Source organism: Equus quagga, chromosome 6, assembly GCF_021613505.1.
Source record: "Equus quagga isolate Etosha38 chromosome 6, UCLA_HA_Equagga_1.0, whole genome shotgun sequence".
Classification (NCBI taxonomy): domain Eukaryota; kingdom Metazoa; phylum Chordata; class Mammalia; order Perissodactyla; family Equidae; genus Equus; species Equus quagga.
Window position 1 is genome coordinate 70,657,207 of NC_060272.1, and position 24,934 is coordinate 70,682,140.

A 24,934-nucleotide genomic window follows, 5' to 3' on the forward strand; every position below is an offset into this window, starting at 1 on the left:
CTGTCTTCTAGAATGCTGTTCTCTCCGTTTACTTGTATGTTGACTACCAAACTGTAAGCTCCAGGAATTTTGGTTTGTTCATCTTTGTGTCCTCAGTGACTGCCATTACAGCTGGTTATCAGTAAATATCAAATTAAGAAAAAGCAACCTCAGGGGAGTAGCTGAACAACCTGATGCATAAGCCAGATTTCTTTATACAAAACTTATACAAAAGGCAACTCTTGGTCTACAGCTGAAGCTAATCTACATGATATAATGATATTACTAAACATCTTACACTTGTATGGCATTTTGATATTTCAAAAGTATTTTCACATACTATGACATCAGTTGAGGGATTTTTCTCATTGAGAGAGGCCAAACGACTTGCTCAAAGTGATGAGGCCAGTAAATGACAGCTGGGATAGGAACTGACTTCTGCTCCAATACGTACTGTTTTCTCAGAAACTGGAATGTATATGTTACATGGTGCTTATTATATGAGGCATTGTCATCAAAGCTGCATGTACATTAACTCATTTTAATTCTCACAACAACATATAAGGTAGATACTGTTATTGTTCTCACTTGCCAGATGAGGAGATAAAGGCACAGAGGGGCTAATAAGTGGTAGAGCCAGAATTTGACACTAGGCAATCTGGCTCTAACGTCTTCAGAGCATTAATTTTTCTCCTTCAGTTTAATACTATATGGAGGCTGCTCAGATATATGCTACTGCCACCTACCAGACTGCACTCTACTTGAAAACAGGACTTCTTCCTCTTTGTCTTTGCATTTCAATAGCAGCTAACATAAGAGGGGCTCAAGATATATTTTCAGGATGTAGACATTTTTGGCATATGTCTCAAACCACGGACTTCTCTGTCAAAGATCTCTACTTCAAGATTGAAAGACTATTTTCCCATTGGAATCTGCTTTTCCACTAATTAATCAACCAACAATTAATGTATTTATTATGTCTCTGAAGTTACATTGACAGAATTGTTTAAGAAACTAGTAGGCTTCAGAGTGGATCTTCCCTAGGCCTCTGCATCTCATCTCACTGCTGGTCACTGACACACTTATGCGACATGTCAGCCTGCCCAACACCATGCCCACCTTCTTTATTTTATTTTAGTATTTATTTATTTGGTGAGGAAGATTGGCCCTGAGCTAACATCTATTGCCAATCTTTGCCTTTTTGCTTGAGGAAGATCGTCCCTGAGCTAATATCTGTAACAATCTTCCTCCATTTTGTACGTGGGACCCTGGCACAGCGCGGCTTGAGGAACAGTGGCTTGAGGATCCCCTCCTGGGATCTGAACCCATGAAGCCCAGGATGCTAAAGAGGAACTAATGAACTTAGCTACTGCACCACCAGGCTGGCCCCCACCTTCTTTAAATTTTGCTTTTGATTCACTTAAAGCAATTCAGTGTTAATAGTAACAAGTAGGGAGAAATGAATTTACTGATAACTTGGCTGGTGGTAGGGTCATTGGACGGACCAATATTTCTCAAGGTCCATCAGCTGACCATTTGCACCCAAGTCACCTGGGTTTCTTAAGTAGATTCCTTGGCTGCACCTCAGACATTCTAAACCAGAATCTCTGGAGGTAGGTTGCAAGAAATTGCATTTGTAATGGGCTTCCTTGGAGATACTCATGCATGCTAAGGTAATGATCTATTGACATAGACAAATAATTTTAGTCATCTATTGAACTTGTTATACTCAAATACCTTCTAGTCTTCTCTTCCATTTCAACTAAAGCCATTGGAATAAATCTACTTCTTTCTGTTATATGTCATTGCACATCACAGTCAAGACTTTTCTCCTTTTTGGCATTTCCTTTTGATACTTGAATCAATTTGCTTTGATCATAATTCACTCTTTTTGATGACTGTATTATCCAAATAATATGTGTGCTATCATTTAGGATAACCTCTAAAATTACCATACCAACAATTTACAGAGATTATTTTTCTATTCAATGGCTGAATAATAAAGGCCTTCATGGAAAGTAATACACTTGTCATCTGATCACTAATTTTTAGACCCAGTTTACATGCACTATTAGAATTTATAAATTCCACTTTGAAATGTCCCTTTGACAGATCTGAAACTTAGATGATAAGAGATTTTCTCAAGTTTCTAGAAATGAAGTTAACATCAAAGCAGAATAACTACTTCTTGAAAATTAATATTTAAAAAACCTAATATTGGGGCTGGCCCAGTGGCTGAGTGGTTAAAGTTTATGCATTCTGCTTTGGTGGCCTGGGTTCATGGGTTTGGATCCTGGGCGCAGACCTACTCCACTCATCAGCCATGCTGTGGAGGCATCCCACATATAAAAAATAGAGGAAGATTGGCACAGATGTTAGCTCAGAGCTAATCTTCCTAAAATTAAACAACAACAAAAAAGAGGGTGATTGGCAATGGATGTGAGCTCACGGTGAATCTTCCTTATCAAAAAAAAAAGCTAATATTGTACCGTTTAAATTTGACATTTACAAAGAAAATAGTAGTTCTTTTAAAATAAATGGTGCCATACATTTTAATGCATTCCAGCAACGACTGTGGAACCATTAATATATTACTCAATATCCCCATTTATAAAATAAAGATATTATTAATACCTTTACTATTATATGAAAAGTTAAGTAAAAAGCACTCCTTAAACTTCATTGTGATTATTACACACAAATACATATTAAATGCTGAAGACAAGTTTCATCAAATACATTTATGACAACTATATTCTTTTTGAGACTCTCAGTGGAAATCAAGAGGCCTTCCTTGTACCCTCCCTCCCCTGCCCTCCTAAATGAGTCATCCTCTATCATAATATCCTATTTGATTTTCTTTATAGCAGTTATCACTATCTGAAGTTTCTTTTCTAATGCAGTTGTTTACTTGTTTATTGTCTGTCTCCTGCACTAAATTACAAGGTCTAAGAGAACAGAGAGTGTTACTGTCTTATTCATCGCTATTCCCACACCTAGAACAGCACCTGGTACACTTCTTGTAAAGAACTGTTGACCCATCAACTGACTGAACAAGTGAATATATTCAAGTCTTAGCACAAGCAGTGACTGAGATGAAAGGAGAATCATTTTTAATTCTCTACTTTGGTTTCTAGGACTATGAAACTAGGCTGACTAATGTCTAACCTTCAGGTGAAGTATTGCTATCTGAGCAACATTTTTAGAAAAACATAAATAATATACAGGAAAGCTCAGTGCAGCCAGTGACATTGTCAGGATAGTCTGTGACATTGTATGCAAAGCCCCTACCACTGGCCTATCTCATAACAGATCTTCAATTAATGAAGCTCATAACAGATCTTCCGTTGTTGTTATTACCCACAGAGTAAATACATTTCTTAGCTTTTGAGGTTTACTTTTTGGCTTTGTTTTGTTTTTATAATCTGGACCTCAGTGGTATATTATATCCATTATTGTAAAAGAAAAGAAGTAAAATTCTCCCAAGTACATCCATTTCGAAGGATAAGAAGCTAGCACGTAATTATTATGAACACTTAATAAATACTACATTTTGAAAGAACTATTAATAAGTGGGGATTCATAACAAAAATTAAAAATACGATTAAATCAAGTTTTCAAAACACATTTCCTTTTTTCAGAATTAGGTATATTATGGCAGATGTGAAGGGAATGTATCATTTTTTTATAGCTTAATACGCCCAGATTCTGACTTAAAATACATAGAAGAAAATAGTATTGGTCACCACTGACCAAGAGCTCCTGAAAGATATCAATGTTGTGATGAGAAGGTGCCATAAATTTCTCATCACTTTACAACGCTATATTGCTAATATATGAATGACCGAGTTAACTAAGTGTTAATAAAGTCTTCAAGTTTGTGTCACCAAAGCAGCCTGCTTCTGACAGACCAATGCTGAGGATAAACCAGGTCACTGACATTAAATGAGCGTTGGATCTGAGAGCTTGTTTACTTTGAAAGCAACAGACTTTTCATGCTCATACACACTCCTATTCTGCTATATGTCAAGCTGCCACCTTGATGACTCAGCTCTGCAGAACACATCAAAGATGGCTACCAAGTTCCACATGCAGGGTTCAAACACTAGGTTCATTATACTTAAGCCTGTGTAGGGGAGGGGGACACAAGCGAGAAGGATGCTGGAGGGAAAAAGGGGGAATGGGAATAGCGGGAAGAGTTAGTTTGCTGGTCCTTTATAAAATGATATAGTTGGCTCTAAATCCCATAAATTACTGAAGGTATTCAAGACAAAGCATACTTCTGAAGCCATGGTAACTAACATACTTCAGGTATTTCTTCCCTATTGAGGACTCGTGAGGAGGTTTGGAAGGTTTTCTCTATATTTATGGCATTTTAAAATGGTCCCATTTAAAACTTACTGGGTTTAGTTCTAAATATATGTGATACAATTTTATTCTAATTGTAATTCATCAAGGATCTTTTTATATCTTTTAGACTTGGGGTGATGAATTCCAACAATTTATTATCCATAAAGTAAAACATCATTGCCTTTACTTTCCCTAATAACCACCTGTTTCATGCTTCCTGGGGTACAAGACTCTGCAAATGGCGCACGTATCTCCCTACTCCCCATTCTTACATCCCTGACTGTCTGGATCATGCATTTTGAAACTTCATTACATATCCCCTAGTGAAATGCTAAGGTTCTCAAGGATAGGGACTCTATTCTATACCTATGACTTGACTTCCCCATCTTTCCCACTTCCAGCACCTTCCCTCACACAGGGAGCACTTCATAACTACCATGAGTTGAATTGAATTCTGGAATGTGGTTCAGTCTCTCTATGCTATTGACTCTCTATATTCTCTCTGGTCTTATTGCATTTCTCTTTTAGACATCCTGATGTTTGAAATGTTTGCATAGGGAAGCATCATCAGTGTGCAGCCCCACTTCTCTCCAGAGCCATTTATAATCCTGTTATTAAGTCATTTTGCTGGCTTTGACCAGAGCTCCAAATAATATTCTAACTTTGAAGCAATTAAGTTCCAAAATAAGATTGTGCTGCTATATTTCAAAAGCAACTTTGACAAAAAACTTTTGGTCTTTTTCGGTCACAATATTAAATTGTCATGCAAGATATTATTTTAATTCTAACAAAAATTCATCAAAACATATGCAGCATAATATATAAAGAAAAATGCACTATGGATGTTCTTAACCATTTCTTTTTTGTTTTGAACAAAATGACCACTTTCTATTTGTGTAACATGTAAGAGGGGGAAAAATATGTTTAAGTGGAACTAATAACTGGATAACTTCAAAGTGGACCAAATAATAAAAAAATGACATTGGGCTGCATGCTAGAGGTGAATGACAGATGGATAAATCCCTAAAGAAAATCCCTAAAGAAAAGATCTAAAAGTGGCCATTACATAATGGTTGATAACCCTGAAAAGCATTTTGTCTTTCAGAATACTTAAAAGCTTAATTCTATATCCACTGCTATTATGTTTCACTGCCAATTTGAAGAAAATGAATGATTCTAATCTTGGATTTCACAATCAGCTTTTAGAGCCAGTACATAGCTGGTGCTTAAAACAACTCTAATGCAGGTTATTGTGTAATTATGGTAAACGCCAAAATAATATAATTAATCTTAATCGTTTCACCAAATTAAAGTGTTTCAGAACAAAAAAGACAAGGCAACATGTAGAAGCACACACATAGTTTTACAACTAAGTATAGTTAAAAAATTCTAAAGAAGCAAATATCAAACTTGTAAAAGAAATTCAACATCTTTGGACACAATGGGGAATAATTATGAAAAATATGTGCTATTTGCACTTATATTAGGGATGGTTTTCATTTAATTGTGTTTTATGAATAGGTCACTAAAACTTAAAATATGTTTACCTCTTTAAAGTTATCAAGCCAATAAGCTATTCATTACAGTCGTTTTCACTGCAGGTCCTCAGTTTCAGGGACCATGACTATCCCTCACGTGGCCCAGCCCCTGTGCCTCCGACCTGGGAGCAGCTGTTCAGTGAATGCTTAGGACTCACCGACTGTCATGGGGCTTGAATTGAAAACCTTCAAATAATCACAAATCACAGTGACAGGAAATAAGTGTTCTCTGTTGCTAGCTCAATCCTCCCACAGAATGGAACTTTTTCCCCCAAATATTTTCTTAGGCTGGAGGGGGCAGAAGAAGGAGGAAGGAGGTACAGGTGAGCTTCTAAAATCAATTCACACGACTCTGCCAGTGAAGAGTGGCCTCCGTTTTATAAAATCATTTAGATGAAATATGACAACAGATGCATATAAAGGGACACTTAATTCTACCTTCAAAGTGATCCTTACTAGAAAAGACTTTTTCCCCAAATTTGAAGTCATTTCTCTTATCCCTAGTCACCTTCTAAAACGGACTATATTTAACAAGGAGAACCCTTATTAATGTTTTTTTCATTATTCCAGTATACATGATAATTCCTCCACAGACTTCAAGAATCACTCTCAAAAGCACATGTACCAGCCTAAGACTCATATATATTTTTATTAAAGACTTTTTTGAGCTGACAAATACTAACTTTAAGGTTGGATAAGCAGTTGTTGAGGAAAATGTGCCACCTGTTCAGGAACAGCTGCTTCTGACTGACACAGAGCAGACAGGTCACCAGGGGGTACAGGGCCTGAGGAGAAAGAAGATGAGATCACAGATGATTTATATTACCACAAGCCAGGTAACACACGTTCTCTGGAACCACCACACATCCAGCTCCCTCTGTGGGCTGTATGGGCCAGAATAAACAGGATGCCTTATAAGACAACAAGGCCCTATGGATGCCATGCAGAGGTGGGCATCTCGCAAATGCTTTCTGATGACAAAGATGGAATAATCTAGAGTTATGTATAGTGTATAATAAGTTTCATGTACAATAAGTAGAAATCTGATTCACTGATTTAGTCTTCACTCACGAATTTTAAAAACAAACTCACTCAGATCACTCTCAATCTTCAGGAAAAAAGCAGGAAGACAATAATTTTGAAAATGTTCTGAGCCTTTGTGCTCATAAACATCTACTAGTTTGTCCCTGTCTTAGAGATAGGTGTATATATTTTCTTTTGCATGCAATTTTCCTGTAATTAAGGAAGATTCCTAAAAGAAATGTTATTGCACTGGTAAATTCCTCCAAGACAAATTTAACCACAGGAGGAATTTGCTTACGACCGAATAAACAGAGGTGTTACTGTGCTTTTCCTGTCTAACTGGGCCGGTTTCCCACAGCAACTGGGGAAGACAGAAAAGCTAATGAGCGGCCACCCAAAAAATATATACGCAGAATCCATCACCATTTTACCGAACCAGATAGACAGCATACAAGTTTATGGCTCCCCAACAAATTAAGGCTGGTGAAGATTTAGACAAAAATATAACTGGCTCATACATTAACTTGAATTAGCAAAAAACAATTGCCACGGTGAGATTCAGTGCTTAGCAATCCACTAACTTAGGTTTAAACTGACTTTGAACTACTGCTAACACTGAGCACAACTCTAATTCCAGCCAGTAATCTAAAAAAAAAAAAAAAGAAAAAGAAAAAAGCCAAGCAGATAGTCACAATGACCACAGAACATAGACAAATGAGCAAATTTGTCACCATTGCCAGCAAAGTAACTCGGAGGACATGCTCAAATAATGGTGGCAATGTTCATACTTTGAAGACCAGCATAAACTATGCTAGCTACCGGCTACCTAAGCAACCTGCTTCCTCTATACTATCACAAATTACAGCTGCTATACTGCTTGCCAACTCTTAAACCAGAGCCTTATTTACCACTAAGGGCAAAAGGTTGGGGTAGTTTAAAAGGCTTTTCTATGCTGCTCTTCAGTACAAAAGCTTTCACAGCCTTCAGAGAATCTTTCCTATGGGCAACTGTCTGTCTCCCAACTCCTTTTCCAGCCTGGTTCCATTTTAATTCTGAATATCAGGATAGCAATTAGCCAGTGAAGACTCCTGGGGATTGAGAAGAGAAACTGTTATTATAAACTTTAGCCTTCAGATTGGAATAAAACCTCAGAAATTAAAACAAAAATCAAGTTAAGCCAATCTTGAAAATAAACAACAGAATCCTCAGGACTAGAAGGGTCATCTCAGGTGACATGGTCTAACCCCCTCATATTACCATGATTCAATCATGGTCAACACTAAGCACAAACTCCAAATTTTGAAATGCTAACTCTTTTTAAGGGAGCTGTAGGTAATTCTCCCATCTGTGGAACTCTTAGGATTCTCAAATAGATTTCAGCCTAGGAATTTTAGTGTCTGAAGTTTTATGTTTTGGATTTTCTCATAGTTACTAACCAAGGAATGCTTCTTTCGAGAAGAAAGTTCCAGCGTGGTATCATATAGGCTTTCAACAAAGTTTCTAAGGCAGGGAACATTGACTTCATTTTTAACAGCCTGAAATAGAGATACATGTTAATATTATGTTAATGAAATTGTTGATTTTCTAATCCAATTTGAAGAAGTTCTTAAAAGTGAAAATGTAACTCACGGCAGCAACTGGGACAAGAATTTCAACAAAAAGCCCAGCCAAGGCATGCTTGATATCTTTGTCTTTGACCTCAAGGAAATAATGTGCACATTCCTAGGAAGTAGAGAAAGAGTAGAGGGAGAATAGATTGAAATGTGCATATAAAAAGTACTTAAACAAATTTAAGTAAATAGCTCTTAATTCAATCATACATACTAACATAGCATATTCCACAATCTACTAAAAAAATCACTGGATCGAAGTATTTATATTTAAGTTCACAAAGATCCCAGTGCAAGGCTGGTTTTCTCACTCTCTTCCTACTTTTATCTCAGATCACTATGCTAAAAGGACAAAGCATCTATAACTAGCACACAGACATTCATCCACTGACTTAATGGTTGATTCCTTCAGTCATTCATTTCCAAGAAATTTATATTGACTACCTACTGTGTGGACCCCCGGGTCCTTGATTAACCCACAAACACAGATCCCCAGAGAAGGTAAACATGGGAAGAGAGGCAGAGGAGATTAAACTCATTTTAGGCCCTGAGAGCCCTGAGCTGTTTACTTGTTAGCCCTGACATTTTAGGTGTGTTTATCATTCAGCTAGTTTCATAAGCAAGTCTGGAATGCTTCCCTCCCCATCTCAGACAAGGAAACCTTTCGAATAGTTCCTCAAGCAACGATGTCTTTGCCTGTGGACTACTGTCTATGAAAGTGTATTTTTGGTTGCCCAGGGAATTATTTATTAGGAAAATTGGCCTGTCCAGAATTCTGCCAGCCCCTTTCTCCTTCCTGGCCTTTTTGATAATAACTTACTGTGGTCTTTATTAGGTATTGTTTGCACGGAAGAGTCCAAGGCTACACGTATTTTTGATAACATGCTAATATCTATATTAGCTATTACCACTTATTTTCAGTCAACATTGGGACCATTGCCAACAACAGTTAATAAAGTCTCCAGTGTATCAATATCATATTAAGACATGCATCTAAGGCAGGCATTGCCAGCATGGAAAGCCATTGAGACAGAATACAGAATGGAGCTTTATGGTTCCCAGAATTGTGGCCCTTTTCCTACATTATTTTGCATATGTATGTAAACTCTCCCTCAAATCATCATTCAAGTACATAGACACACAATTTATTAGTATGAGAGAGGGATAAAAATAGTTTACAGTTACTGAGTGCTTACCATGTGCCAAGAATCTTCAGAACCACCTTCTAAGGTTAGTGTCATTAAGACCACTTTGCAGACAACGCTGGGAGGGATTAAGTGTGACTTGCCCAAGGTCGCAGAGCTAGTTAAGTGCTGAAGCTTGAATTCAAACCCAAGAAGTCTGATACATGGCCTATGTTCCTTTTTTTTTTAAACTGCTTTATTGAGATATTAGTTCACGTACCATGCAATTTGCCCATTTAAAGTGTACAATTCAATGACTTTTAGTATATTCACAGTTGTACATCTATCACCACAATCAAATTTAGAATCTTTTCATTATCCCTCCCCAAATTTTGCACCCCTTAGCAGTCATCCCCAACCTTCCCATTGACATCCCTCTCCTCTAGCCCTATGCAACTGCTAATATACTTTCTATCTCTATGGATTTGCCAATTCTAGACTTTTCAAGTAAATTGGAATCATATAATCTGTGGCCTTTTGTGTCTGACTTCTTTCTCTTAGCATAATATTTTCAAGGTCCATCCATATATCAGTACTTCATTCCTTTTTCGCCCAAAAAATATTCCCTTGTATGGCTATACCACATTTTGTTTATCCATTCATCAGTTGATGGACATTTGGGTTGTACCCACTCCTTTGCTGTTATGAATAATGCTGCTATGAACATTTGCATTCAAATTTTTGTATGGGCATATATTTTCATTTCTCTTTGATATACACCTAGAAGTGGAGTTGCTGGATTATGGAGTAATTCTAGATTTAACCATTTGGGGAACTGCCAAACTGTTTCCCAAAGCTTCTCTGCCACTTTACATTCCCACCAGCAGTGTATGAGGGTTCTAATTTCCTCACCAGCACTCGCTGTTGTCTATCTTTTATAGCCATCCTAGTGGGTATGAAGTGGTACAGCCCATGTTCATAACCCCTATATCTAAGCTTTTTACTGATTAAGAACCTCACTAAATCTAATTCACAGCAACATTAGAAAAATCCCTTCAGATACTAAAGTTTTTAGAACTTAATAAGCTGCACCTTCTGTGAAATCCACATTTGCAATAATTCTTTGGTTCACACATAATGAGGCACACTGTGTACTAGACACCAAAACTTGTATAGTTTGCTGATTTTTTAAAGGTTGATTCCTTTTTATAGTACGAATAAAAAAGATTTCTTCATTATTTAAAGTTCTAATGCTATGAATGTTAACATAGCCAACTTAATGCTATCAGTCCTAAACAATAAAAAAATGAGCTATCTTTTAATTCACAGAACAATAGGTAGCTGATGGTTAAAAAAGAGAAAAAAGTCAATGAATAAGACATTTCACTGTACACCCTACTCCAAAGATGATATGAAAGTTTAGAAATGAAATTATGTGCCTGCAACTCTGTTATTTGGGTACAAAGCATTTTTTTGAATTATTGAGGAAAAAGTAGGACTTTTTCCCACATTGACAAGAGAATGGATTTTCACATTCCAGGTCAGTCATTTTGATGGAGGGAGTTGCTCAAGTTGTTTGTCCCTTAGTTCTTCTGCCCAAGACATTACCTGCATAAACTGAAGAGAGGCCTCAAAGTCCTCCACTGGATACATCTTAATTCGAAAGAATTTCATCCCCATTATCAAGCTGATAATGCTTTGAACAACATATGGGCTCTGCTCTTTGTGCCGTAATTCTTTCAGCTCTGCCATAAATTTCTTCTTCACAGCGGGGAATCTAAGAAGAGAACATGAGTGATTTATCAAATAATGGGTAGGAAGGTGACTAACGGAGGCCTCCAGCATCTAGGAGTGGCAAGGCACAGTGACGGGGAGCCTTCAAATCAGTTGAAGTACAATGGCTGTCATTTTGTAAGGATTTGATATTGGGGATTTGGTGAAGAGTCCAATCTTCTCGTTTCTTCTCTTATTCTATGAGATGCTCAACATCTCCTTCAGGCTAGGGAGAAAATCCAGGGTTATTTAGACCTTCTCAAAATGGTCTAGCTCTTAAAATGAGCATGAGGAAAAGCTCCATGTCTTCAGTCTTAGCAATTTCCAACATACTTGCAGACCTAAGGGCCTAGGTATCCAATTGTGAGCATATAAGCAACAACATACTGGGCCAGCTATTTCTGACAGTGACAGCAAATAATGCCAAGAAACATTCCTACATCCACTTCTAAAGTTTTCTGTTATTGTTTCTTTTATAGTTTTAGGTTAATGATTATTGAAAAAAATATTTTTAGGTTGAAGGAAAATATAGTAATAGGAAAATTCAAATCAGATCTGAAAGATGAATAAGCTCTCTACTACATGTGTGGGGTTTCACAACTAAAAGGACACAGTCCCCAAGAAACTTAAGGTATTTGTTTTATTTGAAAGTAAAATAATATTTGTAAGTAATAATATTAATTACAATGACATTATCCTATAGGATTAAGAAAAGAATAGATCCTAAGAGGATGGAAAGTAGTAGCAGATCTTCAGAGTACCTAAGCCTAAAGGAACATACCCACACAAGTTATCCAAACTATTCCTGAGGTGGCTGGTTTGACTATTAGTTAAAAAAAGAAAAAACAAGGAAAGCTTTCTAAGACACATTGCTTCCTGAGACTATCAGCCTGAGGTCCCCTGTAGTGGAAAGGGTCGATTAGGAGCAAAGCATGATTACAGAGGGTAATTATGATTATAAAAGTTAAAGGCCAACTAATGAAATCCCAGAAGTTTGGAACAAAAACTCTCGACGCCTCAAAGAAGAAATTTTAGGACAAATAAAGCAGGCAGAAAACACACAGACATTGTTTCACCCAAAGCCAACACAAAAGGTGTATGACTGGCAAGTTGGGCATAAGGCACCTCGTGAGAATGGCAATTTTCTAGTTTTTGACTTGGGTAGAGGAGGTTACATGGTGTTCACTTGGTAACAATTTGTTAAAATTGTTTTTTTTTTAATTTACGGATTTTTATTTATGCTTGCTATATATATTCACAATTAAAAAGGTTTTAAGAAGGCAATGGAGTGAAAACATAAATTCCAAATTCCAATGTCATAATTCTTTTCTACTTCTTATAGAAAAAAAACGGATGATGATGATAGCAGCAAGTAGACAGACAGCACTTACGATATACCAGGCAAAGTTCAGTGAACCTTACACAGAGCTCATCTCTTATAGGGAACCATGATTACACTCTTTTTACAGAAGAGGAATTTGAGGCAGAGATTTCATAATGTGATAAAGTGACACAGCTGGTACATGGTGGAACCAGAATTTTAAACCAAGTGTCTGGCTCTGGAGTCCTTACTCTTAATCTCTATGCTATAGTATGTCGAGAACAGTCGTTCTCAAAGTGTGGTCCCCAGATCAGCAGCAGCAGCAGCAGCACTTAAGAACCTGTGAGAAATATACATTCTCTGGCCCTACCTTATAGTTACTAAATAAGAAACTCTGGGGGTGGGTTCAGTAATCTTGTTTAACAAGTCCTATAAGTGATTCTGACCTGCTAAAGTTTATGAATCACTGGTCTAGACTAGACTAGGAATAACTATGAGATGCATTTGTAAGATGTTTTACATTTTATGCACATTATATTCTTTCACATTTTATCTTCACAAGAATCCATTGAGTCAGGCAGTGAATGCATTTCCATTCCAAATGAAGAAATAGATTTGGAAGATCAAAGTGACAAAGAAGAGGCTCAAACCTAGGTAGGTCTTCTGATGCAATCATGAACTATGAAATGTAGTCCCTGCTCTCACTAGAATGGTGTACAGTTTAATTGGGAAGATAAAACTATGTAGCAACGACCATGAGACACGTGAATAATAATAATAAGAATAAGAATAATAACTATTATTATTATTTATGAGACTTATTAGCATGTGCCTGGCACTTTGCCTAGATCACTCTGATCCTTCAGCGACGCTGAATGCCCCAGGCCAGATCACTTTCTCATATTTCATATTGCCTTTTATGTGAGTAACATAGCTAAAGAGGCAACAGGGCATTGGAGAATGAAGGGGCTCTTTCTAGCTGGATAATTGGAGAAGATTTCAGAGGGGATTTGAGTTGAGGGGAAGATGGATAAAGGGTAGGAAGCAGAAAAGGCATGGCAAAGCAATGGAAGTGACACTTTCAATCTAGATTATAAAAATTTAATAATTCCAAACTAGATTTTTAAAAATTGTATTTTAATTCCTGTTATTTCTGAACAGTGAAAAAACTACCTATGGTTTTAATTTTGAAGTGTGAGAGTTTAAAAGGAAAAAGCGATCTTACAGGTTAGAGTTATATTATTTTAAAGACCACATGATATTTAGGAAAGTTTGTTTTCCATTTCTAATCCATGACTAAAACAAGGAGAGGTAGGAAAAGGCAGGTTATTTGTATAATTCACTATTTCAATATTCTCATGAGTTAGTGGCGAAAAGTCTATTTATTTCTCATTTAAAAATAAATATGGCTATCTTTTGCTTTAAAAAAGTCCCAAATGACATAAATATATTATTTTAGCATTAAAATAATCCAAAAATCTATTTGTACTTAAAATCTACTTTCCCTTAAAATAATTTTAGGGAAAAATAAATTTCTTTTCAATGACCATGTCTTGAGAGTTTAGCAATGTCTGTAGTAACTAAATGATTAGTCCAATCTTTGGTATACTATAACATTCCCATAAAAATAAACTTCTGCTTTAAAATGTATAGTACATATTATAAACGTGAGAATATAAGAATATATACATTAAGATTATATTATATAAAGAGAAAGCAGTTTTGAAATTTATGAATCTTAGAAGCCAATCACTATTTAAATGAATATATCAGATTTTAACCAAAAAATATACCTTTAAAAATTTAATTTTAACTTAGCTGACTTCGAGAAAGTCAACACTATGGGTGAATATGATTTAAGAGCAAAAAAATTTTCCCTTGATGACAGGAATTAAGTGCATTATCATTAGTAGGATTAAAAATAGTGATCCTGCTAAAACTTAAAGAACAAACTAGGTATTAATAACTAAAGAAATAACGAAGAAAATATTTCATATGCATTACCACTGGGAACTAGATATAAAACCTAAAATTAGAATTATTATATTACTCAAGTTTATTTTAAAAAAAGATAACCACCCCATACCAGATAAGCATACATCCTTTCTTCTCCCCCTGAGAACAAAGCAAGCTACTCTTCTAAGGCAGTGATAAAGTAATGGTCTTGGTGTACCTATGAGAAGGAAGGAATGTGATAATTTGTAATATGATACCAGTTTCAGATTATACTACCTATCAATAAAGGATAACTACACAATGATTGGTTGAGAATATATCATTGCAATTACTCTATATTACTGGCCAAGGGATTCTCTTGTGACTGGAAAGCATTGGAGCATTGTCCAAATTGAGGCATTTCTTATATCTACTATTGCAACAGATAGACAAATACTGATGTCACGAAAATAAAAAAGCCACCGTTGGCAAGAAAACACTGGCTTGGTGGATCATAAATCTGACCTAATATGGAAATTCCTACAACCTTAGAATGTTGCTTAATTGTGTCACTGTTTCTCTACTTACTCACAACCAACTCAAAATCAATGTGGCTAAGGAAGGTCATTCTATAGTAAGCGATATTGGTATGCATAATTCACAAAAACTAAGTCAGACACAAAAAGTCATTTTTGGCATATTAAACTTTCCAAATGATAGCATAAGAGAATGATGCTGGGATAATTAGAAAGGAATTACAAAGGAATAGTTGAGAGTTTCAGGGTTTGACAAATCAGCCAAAAAAACATATTAAGAATTCATTTTTCTGATCTTTTCTAGGAATGAAGTAGACACACACGAATTAATTTACCAGATAATTGCAACTTATCCCTTCAAAATGCCAATACTTTTACTATTCAGTTGCAATGGAAATCTCTTCAAAATGCATTTTTTTTTCTTGATGACTTATGAACTGCAATTATTACAATGGGCTGTAATGAAAGTACACTATAGTCTCATGCAAAATGGCCCAGACAACTCTCTTGTTTACTTCTTATGTATGCTTTGCCAGTTTTTCTTTCCTCTCTGTGGCTGTCAGTCTTTGAGCTTGATATTTCTCACTGGAGTCATGTATCTGCTTCTCTTCCATCTAACGCTGATGTTTCATGTGTTAGAAAAAATAGGTAGTCAAGATGAATAGATAAACTGGGTTATATTAAATAAGTGATGTCAGGGATTTTTTTTGGGTTTGTTTCCTGAGTTCTTGTCTGTTTCAGCTTGGTAAGGTTGCTGAGTAAGTACTTTTTCTAAATTTTGTTTTTGGATAAATTGGGTATTTCCATGCTACTGAGTTAGGACATTCTATCTCTTGAAGATAAAAATCTCTTTCTGAGGGTTGCATTTCACAAGGCTCAGGGCATCACTGTGGCTTTAAACTGACCTCTTGGCTTAGATTCACATTACGTCTCTGGCTCCTGTTGCCTAACCTAGGCATTCAGGATCTTGCCTGATTTGCCTCAGGGCTCAATAAGATGAAGACAGGCAAATAGGATGTGACATCACTTTTGGAAGAAGCATATTATTCCTAATAGGCTAATACCACTTTGTGCTAGCCTGCTAAGTAGTGTTATGGGGCCAGATAAATTTAGCAATGAGAATGTTCCCCCCGACTTGTTTCCATGACAGAGTCTGGGACATTTTTAGCTCAGCTGAATTAAGTAAGGTCTATAGTAAAGGGACATTCTAGAATGGAATTTTCCCACTCACGGATGATATATCGGAACCACCCACTCATGGAATATAGAAAACAAAACTTTTAAAATTGATAAACTTCTTTGGAAAATTTAGGCAGAGAGAAAAGTAATTTGGTTAGTCCATCTCTTTCTTTGATGCAGTAGTCTGAAACTCATGGACTCTTGGTATGATCTGGCCCAATTGCCAAGTGAGAAAGACAGTGTAGAAAACCAATTGGAAAAAGCCTTGGTATTCGCCTTGGGGGAGCTTTGAGTCAGTTTCAGAGACAGGGCACACATGATAACAAAAAGAACCCTAGCTCCCTGTAGGCTCACATACTCCCCCTTCCTGAGGGTAGGGCTGGGGTGGGATAGAAGAGGCATTCATGCTCTTATGGTAAAATGTTCTGATGTTCACTTACTTAGCTTGTGCCAACACTCCAATGACTTCTGCATACAGGTCTGCCACAATGTGCATATTGCCAGTGTTAGGACCAAGGTACCTAAATAGGATAAAATTAGACAAGTTAGGGATCCCTAGTCATCCGAAAAGAGCAAACTTGATTTAGCTTTAAGTACCCAACTACTTCAAAATTTGAAGGTTAGAAATTACTTTACCCTTCTTTGTATTTAAAGTGCTTGAAAGCCAAGTTAATAACATCATGTATTAAACTGTCTATTACAGGATGAAGCGGAATCTGAAAAAAAAAAAAAAAAAGACAGCTCTTAAGTTGGAAAGGAAAAAGGAAGATCAAATCAGTAAGAGTACTTCCAATAACTATATATAGGCTTTAGCAATTGATAAATATAATTCATACGACCCAGTATTTGAAATTCATGCATAATTTAATAAAATTATATTTTAAAAACTTAAGTAGTTTTGAGATAAATAAACCTTATCTAAAAGTAACATTAAATTAATGACCTACCTGTTTCAAAACTTCTATTAAAACTAAAGAAAAAATAAAATCAATGGCGAGGTCCCGTCTTTCCATTAAATAATCTCGCTGCTGTTCATCACTGTAAAGTTTAAAATATTCACAATAAATGGCACTGAAGACACTTTCAGAATGATATAATGCATCAAACATCTAGGACTCACCCCCAATGGACTGAGAACCAATTTTGTTAGTACAAGATTGCAGTGGTAAATACATGCTAAAGCAATTCCTATTATCAGTGTGGTGCAGGGGACAAACACTGGAGCAGAATATTTGACTTCAGATTTAAAATTTTCAACCATGTCAACTTGAGTAGCTATTTGTGAGTCTATGACCTCATCCTATGGACTGTTCTAAGGTACTCTTCAACTCAGGAATTCTATCATCTGTAAAATGGACGCAAACATGAGGCAGGGTTACCAAATGAGAGGTGTACACTGAAGGCATCCTGTGAAAGGAGCTAAACAATGTAAGGAAATAATATGATCACCAACTGGAGCGGGACTACAGGGGGTGGAGAAAGGATCAGAATTGCCTTTCTTTTCTTTATTTTTGTTCCCTGTCCCTTTCCTCTTGACCTTTAGCCACTTGAGATTTATGAAAGGAAGAAAGAAGTGAAGGGGTGTTGAAAAGAGAAGGATTAAAAAGCAGATGGCAGAAGAGGTCGAAGGGGCAAAGTGGAGTCATTTGAACTCATTCAAAAGTTAGAGAGCAGAATTAAACACTGTCAAAAGGACGGAAATGTGAATCCACCCTGCAGCCCCCGTTTTTTCTTATCTAACATATCAACTGAGGGCTAATTTGGAATTGAACAAAGACAGACAAATGAAATGACTGCTGAGTTTCTTGGCACAGTATAGTGGCTCAGAGCATTGGTTCTGGTGTGGAACAGGCCTGGGTTAAAATTATGCCTCTTCTACTTACCAGTAATTTCTCCATCTACAAAATGGGAACAACCAGTACTTAAAGAAAGGTTTGCTTGAGTATTAAATAAGATAAAACATGTCAAGTATTTAGCATAGTCTCCCGAAAGCATAACTGCTCAATATACAAGTATTGTATATTAAATAAAACCTATGGGAAAGAATGACAGGATTTGAACTTTTCAGGCAGATATTTTCAAAATAAATCACAAATATTTTAAATATGGATTGCTTTTCTCTTCAGTCAAGATGGAATGAAAAGAAAGGAAGGCGATATAAAAAAAGATATAAAAAAGAACTTCTGGAGGAACTCTGTAACCCTGAGCAAGTGAAATTAAGGCTGGTGGATGACAGACTGGGTTAACAAGGGAAGTTATAACTTTAAGGTTCAAGGAGAAATGCATGGACAGGGTAGGAACTGTTCATTCAGTATCATTATGAACAGTCCTGTCAGAAAGAAGAGCACTGGACCAAACCATCTAACTGAAGTCCTTCGAGACCCACTAGCACTAGAAAGTGCTACTGCCAGCTGGAGGAAAGGAAAACATAATGGAACTGCATTAAAAAAAGAGGGCATGCACGATGCACCCCTATGTTCACTGCAGCATTATTCACAACAGCCAAGATGTGGAAGAAACCTAAGTGCCCATCAACTGATGACTGGAAAAAGAAGATGAGGCATATATATATACAACAGAATACTACTCAGCCATAAAAAAGGATAAAATTGTCCCACTCACAACAACATGGATGAACCTTGAGGGTATTATGTAAAGTGAAATAAGCCAGACAGAGAAAGACAAACTCTGTATGATTCCACTCATATGTGGAAGATAAAGAAACACATGGACAAAGAGCACAGATTATTGATTACCAGGGGGAATAGGGGTGAGGGGTGGGCACAAAGGGTGAAGTGGTGCACCTATAATACGACTGACAAATAATAATGTACAAGTGAAATTTCACACGGTTGTAAACCATCATAACCTCAATTAAAAAAAAAAAAAAGAGGCCATGCACAAGTCTGACCTAGAGATGATATCAGGGAATAAGGAAGCAAGAAGTTTGACGACCAGAGGGAGGAGAACCAGCAGAAGTAGAGAGAAAATTTTTGTGTTGGACGGTTAATAAGGGTCTTCGAAAGGGGCCAGAGGACCTTGAGAAAGTAGCAGTTCTTGGTAGAAAAAAAATTTTTAAACCCCTGATTGTGTTTTATTTAATGTCAATTTATGCTTTCAAATAAAAGTAAGACATATACTTTCCTAATAAAGAATTCAACTTTATTGCTGGTTTGAGGTCTAACTGCCAGGAGCCAGAGGCATTTGACAAATTTTTTTGGCAGTCAAAATGTTGATATTATACTAATCTTAGAAATCATAACCCAAATACACATCCGTCACATTTGACTGTTTTCAGTTGCTTATGCTCCTCCCTAAAGTTCCTTTTTTCTTTTTTCTAGTAACAGAAACCCACATTATTAGCTACATCATGTTCTAAACTCTCTCATTCTTCTGGCTTTCTCCCAAGCACACATTCTCTCTCTCTTATTTTAAACTTTCAAATGCTAACTAAAATGCTACTGAGTTGAATTTCACTGTTCTGATTCTGTATTTGGTCTCAGCGATTACTCTGATCTTCTGAAAATAATCAGTAACATGATTAAAAAACCTAGTATTTTCAATCCATGAAGAAAGTTCATGAAAAATCCGGTTCTAGTAACTAAATTCTGATAAAACAGAGGAACAAAACTAAAACTCACTTAATTAAACTCACTAAAACTGCTCCACTCTCCACCCCCAGGAAAGTCTGCACATCTGTTCATAAGCTAACATGTAATATGGGAAAAAGAATCCCATTAATTTATTAATCACACCGTCTGAACCATTTTCAGACAGAACTGAAATTCCACCTTTAAAATTTGATACATTAAAACAGTATTTATGAGGAGGGACTGCTAATCGGTATGGGGTTTCTTTTTGGGGTGATGAAAATGTTCTGGATTTAGACAGTGGTAATAGTTGCATAACCATGTGAATATACTAAAAACAGAATTATACACTTTAAAAGAGTGAATCTTACAGTATGTGAATTATATCTCAATAAAAAAATTCCTTCTTTAACTATAAAAAATTATTCAAGGGGCTGGTCCGGTGGTACAGTGGTTAAGTTCGTAAGTTCCACTTTGGCAGCCCAGGGTTTGCTGGTTCAGATCCTGGGTGTGGACCTACACACCACTTATCAAGCCATGCTGTGGCAGGCATCCCACATAAAACAGAGGAAGATAGGCACAGATGTTAGCTCAGGGCCAGTCTTCCTCAGCAAAGAGAGGAGGATTGCTGGAAAATGTTAGCTCAGGGCTAATCTTCCTCAAAAGAAAAAAAATGTTATTCAATATGAAAAAGTTATTAATTTCTCCCCAAACAAAATTATAAATAAACGATTGAATTTTGCATAAACTCAAGCATATTATAAAATGTAATTACAAGTTCAGATGAAATGCAATTTGGTAAAATTATAGGTCTTCAATTTCAAGAGAAGTCAATATTTAAAAACGTGTTAGGAGTATCAAGAAAAATGAGAGAGATAAATCACTCACAAGAAGTAGTTAATATCTGATTTTCTGAGTGATTAATTTCAGTTTACCTTCTTTAAAAAAATGCACAATCAATTCATGTGGAGAAATCTAACTGCTTTGAAAATAATCTCCCTTTTTTTTAAAAAAAAAGGTGAATATATCAAACTGTCTTATACTTATGACCTTGCTGTAGTAGGCTGCTTTCAAACATATGAATTACAAGTATTTACCTAAATTTTGGGGAGAGGCACATTCGACAGTACAAGAATCTTAAGTTTTATGGCTGCTGAAGTGCTCATTAGCACCAAGTTCCACTTTTCAAATCCACAGGAGAAGGGGACCACAGAACAAATAAACAAAATTCTCCACTGGAAGGGAAGTTGGAGATGGTGTAACCTGACTTCTCTGTTTTGCTCATGAAGAGAGTGAGGTACACAGAGGTGGTGAGTTGCCCAACGTCACCCGGCTCATTAGTGGCAGCTCCAGGACTACTGTTAATGTCCAGCGCAGCGTCCTTCCCATGACAGCACATTGGGCACTCAAGGTTACTAATGAAGACTAAAATATCCAGGCAGTGTCATTCAGGGCCCACAGCAGACCTTCCGCTTTTAGGTGTAGACTGGAGGAGAGAGGGCCCAGGACAGAAGCAGGCAGGAGGGTAACCTGGGGCCCTTACACCCACCCCCACCAATGTGGAAATAAGGCCATGTGTGAACTTTCAACCTGTGACAGCTGGCAGTGACTAGTAGTCCCACTGCTAGACAACGGGCCTCCTACAGCGCCTGCTAGGTATTCATGTGAAGAGGCGGGAAGACTCAGATGCCTTATAACTCTTATTCTGATTTATGTTTCTTTAAAAAAAAACCCAAAAAAACCAAGAAACTATAATCCTCATAATTCCTACACCAAAGAAATGTACCTTTTTGATTTATTGCTTGTTCTTGGTCTGTATTCGTGTGATTCATCCTCAATGCCATTTTGCCTTTTATACCAGTCAAATAAGGTACGCAGAATGGAAGGCAGGCAGTACTCAGAAAGGGAGCTCATGGAGCTAATGACCTACAGAGAAAAACAAGTGATTAAAAGGCTTTGGTGGCAGTGCCCATTACCGAGAAACTTGCCATTTCACAAATAACTCTAAGCTATGTTCACTACGAGATTTTCTCATTTATCACAGTCTTTCCTTTAATAATCTTCGTTAGTACATCCCCAAGAGCCCAAGTCTCTTAAGGTTGACAGATGTTCCTCATATAATAACAATTTTGTGGTTCAAGAAAGTTAATTACTTTGACTCCCTTTCATTCTAGAAATTGGATGTTAATTGCATAAAGGTTATTCACGAACTGTAAAGAAATTATTTTCCCATACCATCTAAGAAATATAGTGCCTTGTACTTCTTAGGTCCTCAAAAATGCTTGTTGTATAAATAAATATATTAGTTAGTACAATTACATTAATTGTTTAGGTGAAATAAGCAAATCTAGCCCCTAAACAAATAACCTAAATGGTAACATAATATATGGTTTTCTGCCAATAAGCATTCACCCACTAATCTGAGGTATGCCCCAAGTTTGACTCAAGATATGAATCAGTAGCAATAATTTACTCTGTATTATATTAAAGGCAAACTTCTCCCCTTTTCTTTAAATAACATACATGACTTTGATAGACCAGTTATTCTAATTTCCCTGTCTAGAAAGATTCCTGATCTTTTACTAATTATCATGAAAAAAATGAACCTCAATCCATATCTCATACCATATACAAAAATTAACTCAAAATGGATCATAGATCTAAGTACAAAACCTAAAACTATAAAACTTCTTAACAAAACATAGGGGAAAATCTTTGTGACTTTGGGTTAGGCAAGGATTTCTTAAGTATCGCCCCAAAAGCAAAGTCCGTGACAATTTGATATACTGAAATTCATCAAAATTAAAAGCTTATGCTTTTAGGAAGATACTGTTAAGAAAGTGATGAAAAGACAGGCCAGAGAATGGGAGAAAATATTTGCAAAATACCTATCTGATAAAGGCCTTATAACCAGAATATGCAAAACTACAATGAGATAGGTTTTAATTACCTAATTAACAAACAATATAAGCAAATTATAACACCTAATGCTGATGAGACGGTAATAAAATGGACATGTCCATACACTGCTGATAGAAGAAAAAATTGGCATAACACATCTGGAAGGTAATTTGGAAGCACATATCAAGAAACTAATAAAAATCATTCTCAATAAGCCCACTCTTAGGAATATGAGTAAGAATGTTCAGGACAGCATTATTTATTATAGCAAAAAATGGACACAACCTAAATGTCCAACTACGTGGAAATGCCTTAATACAATGTGGAATGTGATGTAGAGTATTGATGAAACCATTGAAAATCACATTTCAAAAAATGTAATGACATGAAAATGTTCATGATATGTTAAGTGGAAAATGAATGAAAAGTCATTTAATTGGTATGATCCCAATTTGGTATAGATACTATATAAGTACACATATACAGAAAATAAGACCAGGCGCAAATATACCAACATATTAAGAGTGCCCATTGAAACCAGGAGTTCTCAGGACATAGATCACTGAGGCACCAGGTAGGTGGGACGTCTAGGGGATGGAGGTGGGATTTTACCTGGGCCTTTTTTAGAAAGGGTAGAAATTTGAGAAATTGAGAGTCAAGAAAGAAACTAAGCAAAGACTCCAAGCAGGAAAACGTATGGTAGTGAAGGTGCAAAGTAACTGTTTGTTGGTAATGATTATAATGATTAATTTAATGAAGGTTCTGAGTCAACTGAAAGGAGACAATCTGGCTAGTGTAGGGACTTTGGTATACCAGAGTGGAGGGAAATAATGTTGACAATTTTAAGTTGGAACTAAATCATAGAAGGTATTTAACAGCAGTCTAAAAAATTTCAATTTTCTTCTTGAGAAAATTGGAAGCCCCTAAAGATTTTTGAATAGGGAAATCAGCCCATAAAAACGGTGTCTGGAGAGGTTTAATGTAGCAGGAAGGTGTAGGCTGGACTTAAGGGGTTTGCTAACAGAGGTGGCTAGAAGAATATACACACATGTGCTTGAATCGAATGATGCTACTGCGACAGTTCCAGACACGCAGCGATCATGGCCTGAGCTAGGGAGGTGGCAGAAGAAATGGAAAACCTTAGTTAATTTAAAATATTTCTATAGTTAAGCCAGCTAGGCCTAACTTCCTTTTAAAAAACAGGAAACTAGAGAATGGGAGCTAAAACACTCCATGTCAATAGAACTTTCCACTGTCATCTTTAAAAGAAGCTCTGAGGTTGAACGAAACAATTATTGCTTTCTTCCTCAGATTCTATTTCTTGATAGCCTATTTCATGCTCTCTCTCTTATAATTATGGCTATATGTACACTATCTTTAGTTATGGATTACTATAGGTTAAAAATGAACAGGCTATTGCATTCAGCCTGCCCTATGAACTGAGTCACCATTAGTTTTATTTTTAATTGAAGAATATCTATTTAAAAAAGAAGAGCCCTTCCTCCCACACTGTAATATCCACAGCCACAACATATTTTCCTGTTGTTCCTGTGGATATAACAGCAGTAAATTTTTGGAGGAAAGCAAATTATGGTGTGTCAAGGAGTAATTTACTAGTTCTCTCTTGAGTTACCCCAGTGCAAGGAAGGATATTTCTCAAGTCACCACCATCTAAAATATTCTGAATTGGGAAATGAAGGGGGTTCTTCTCACAGCGGAAAAACAGATCAGAATTCTGAGTCCCTGACCATGGGTTAATTCAGTCTTAACTAGTGCATATGTAATAAAATCCCAAAGCATCTACTATTATATTTCAAAACTTTAAAAATACTTGTGTAAGTCTGGAGGAGACTTAAGGAGACATGATGTCTAAACATAAAGTAGTATCCTGAACAGAAGAGAAATCTTTGAAAAAAACAAACAAAATACAAATATAGAGTTTAGTTAATAATAAATGTATCCGTATTGATATGTATCTGTCTTGATTTCTTTGTTGTGACAAATATAATGTAAGATGTTAATAGGGAACCTAGGTGCGGGTGTATGATAACTGTCTATACTATCTTTGCAACTTT

At 36.3% G+C, this 24,934-nt stretch overlaps 1 protein-coding gene across 9 annotated transcripts in view; it reads right to left on the reverse strand.

The window, feature by feature from the left end:
• The window catches only part of FRY (FRY microtubule binding protein), a 401,426-nt gene that overhangs the window by 137,073 nt on the left and 239,419 nt on the right, over positions 1 to 24,934 (reverse strand). For all 9 annotated transcript variants that reach the window (XM_046664270.1, XM_046664266.1, XM_046664264.1 and 6 more), the window contains 8 exons: positions 21,745 to 21,884; positions 17,316 to 17,406; positions 17,005 to 17,084; positions 16,809 to 16,889; positions 11,233 to 11,401; positions 8,520 to 8,612; positions 8,327 to 8,425; positions 6,551 to 6,652 (listed from right to left, as the gene is read on the reverse strand). In XM_046664270.1, the coding sequence (XP_046520226.1) occupies positions 6,551 to 6,652; positions 8,327 to 8,425; positions 8,520 to 8,612; positions 11,233 to 11,401; positions 16,809 to 16,889; positions 17,005 to 17,084; positions 17,316 to 17,406; positions 21,745 to 21,884 (855 nt within the window). The remainder of the gene's footprint in view (positions 1 to 6,550; positions 6,653 to 8,326; positions 8,426 to 8,519; positions 8,613 to 11,232; positions 11,402 to 16,808; positions 16,890 to 17,004; positions 17,085 to 17,315; positions 17,407 to 21,744; positions 21,885 to 24,934) is intronic.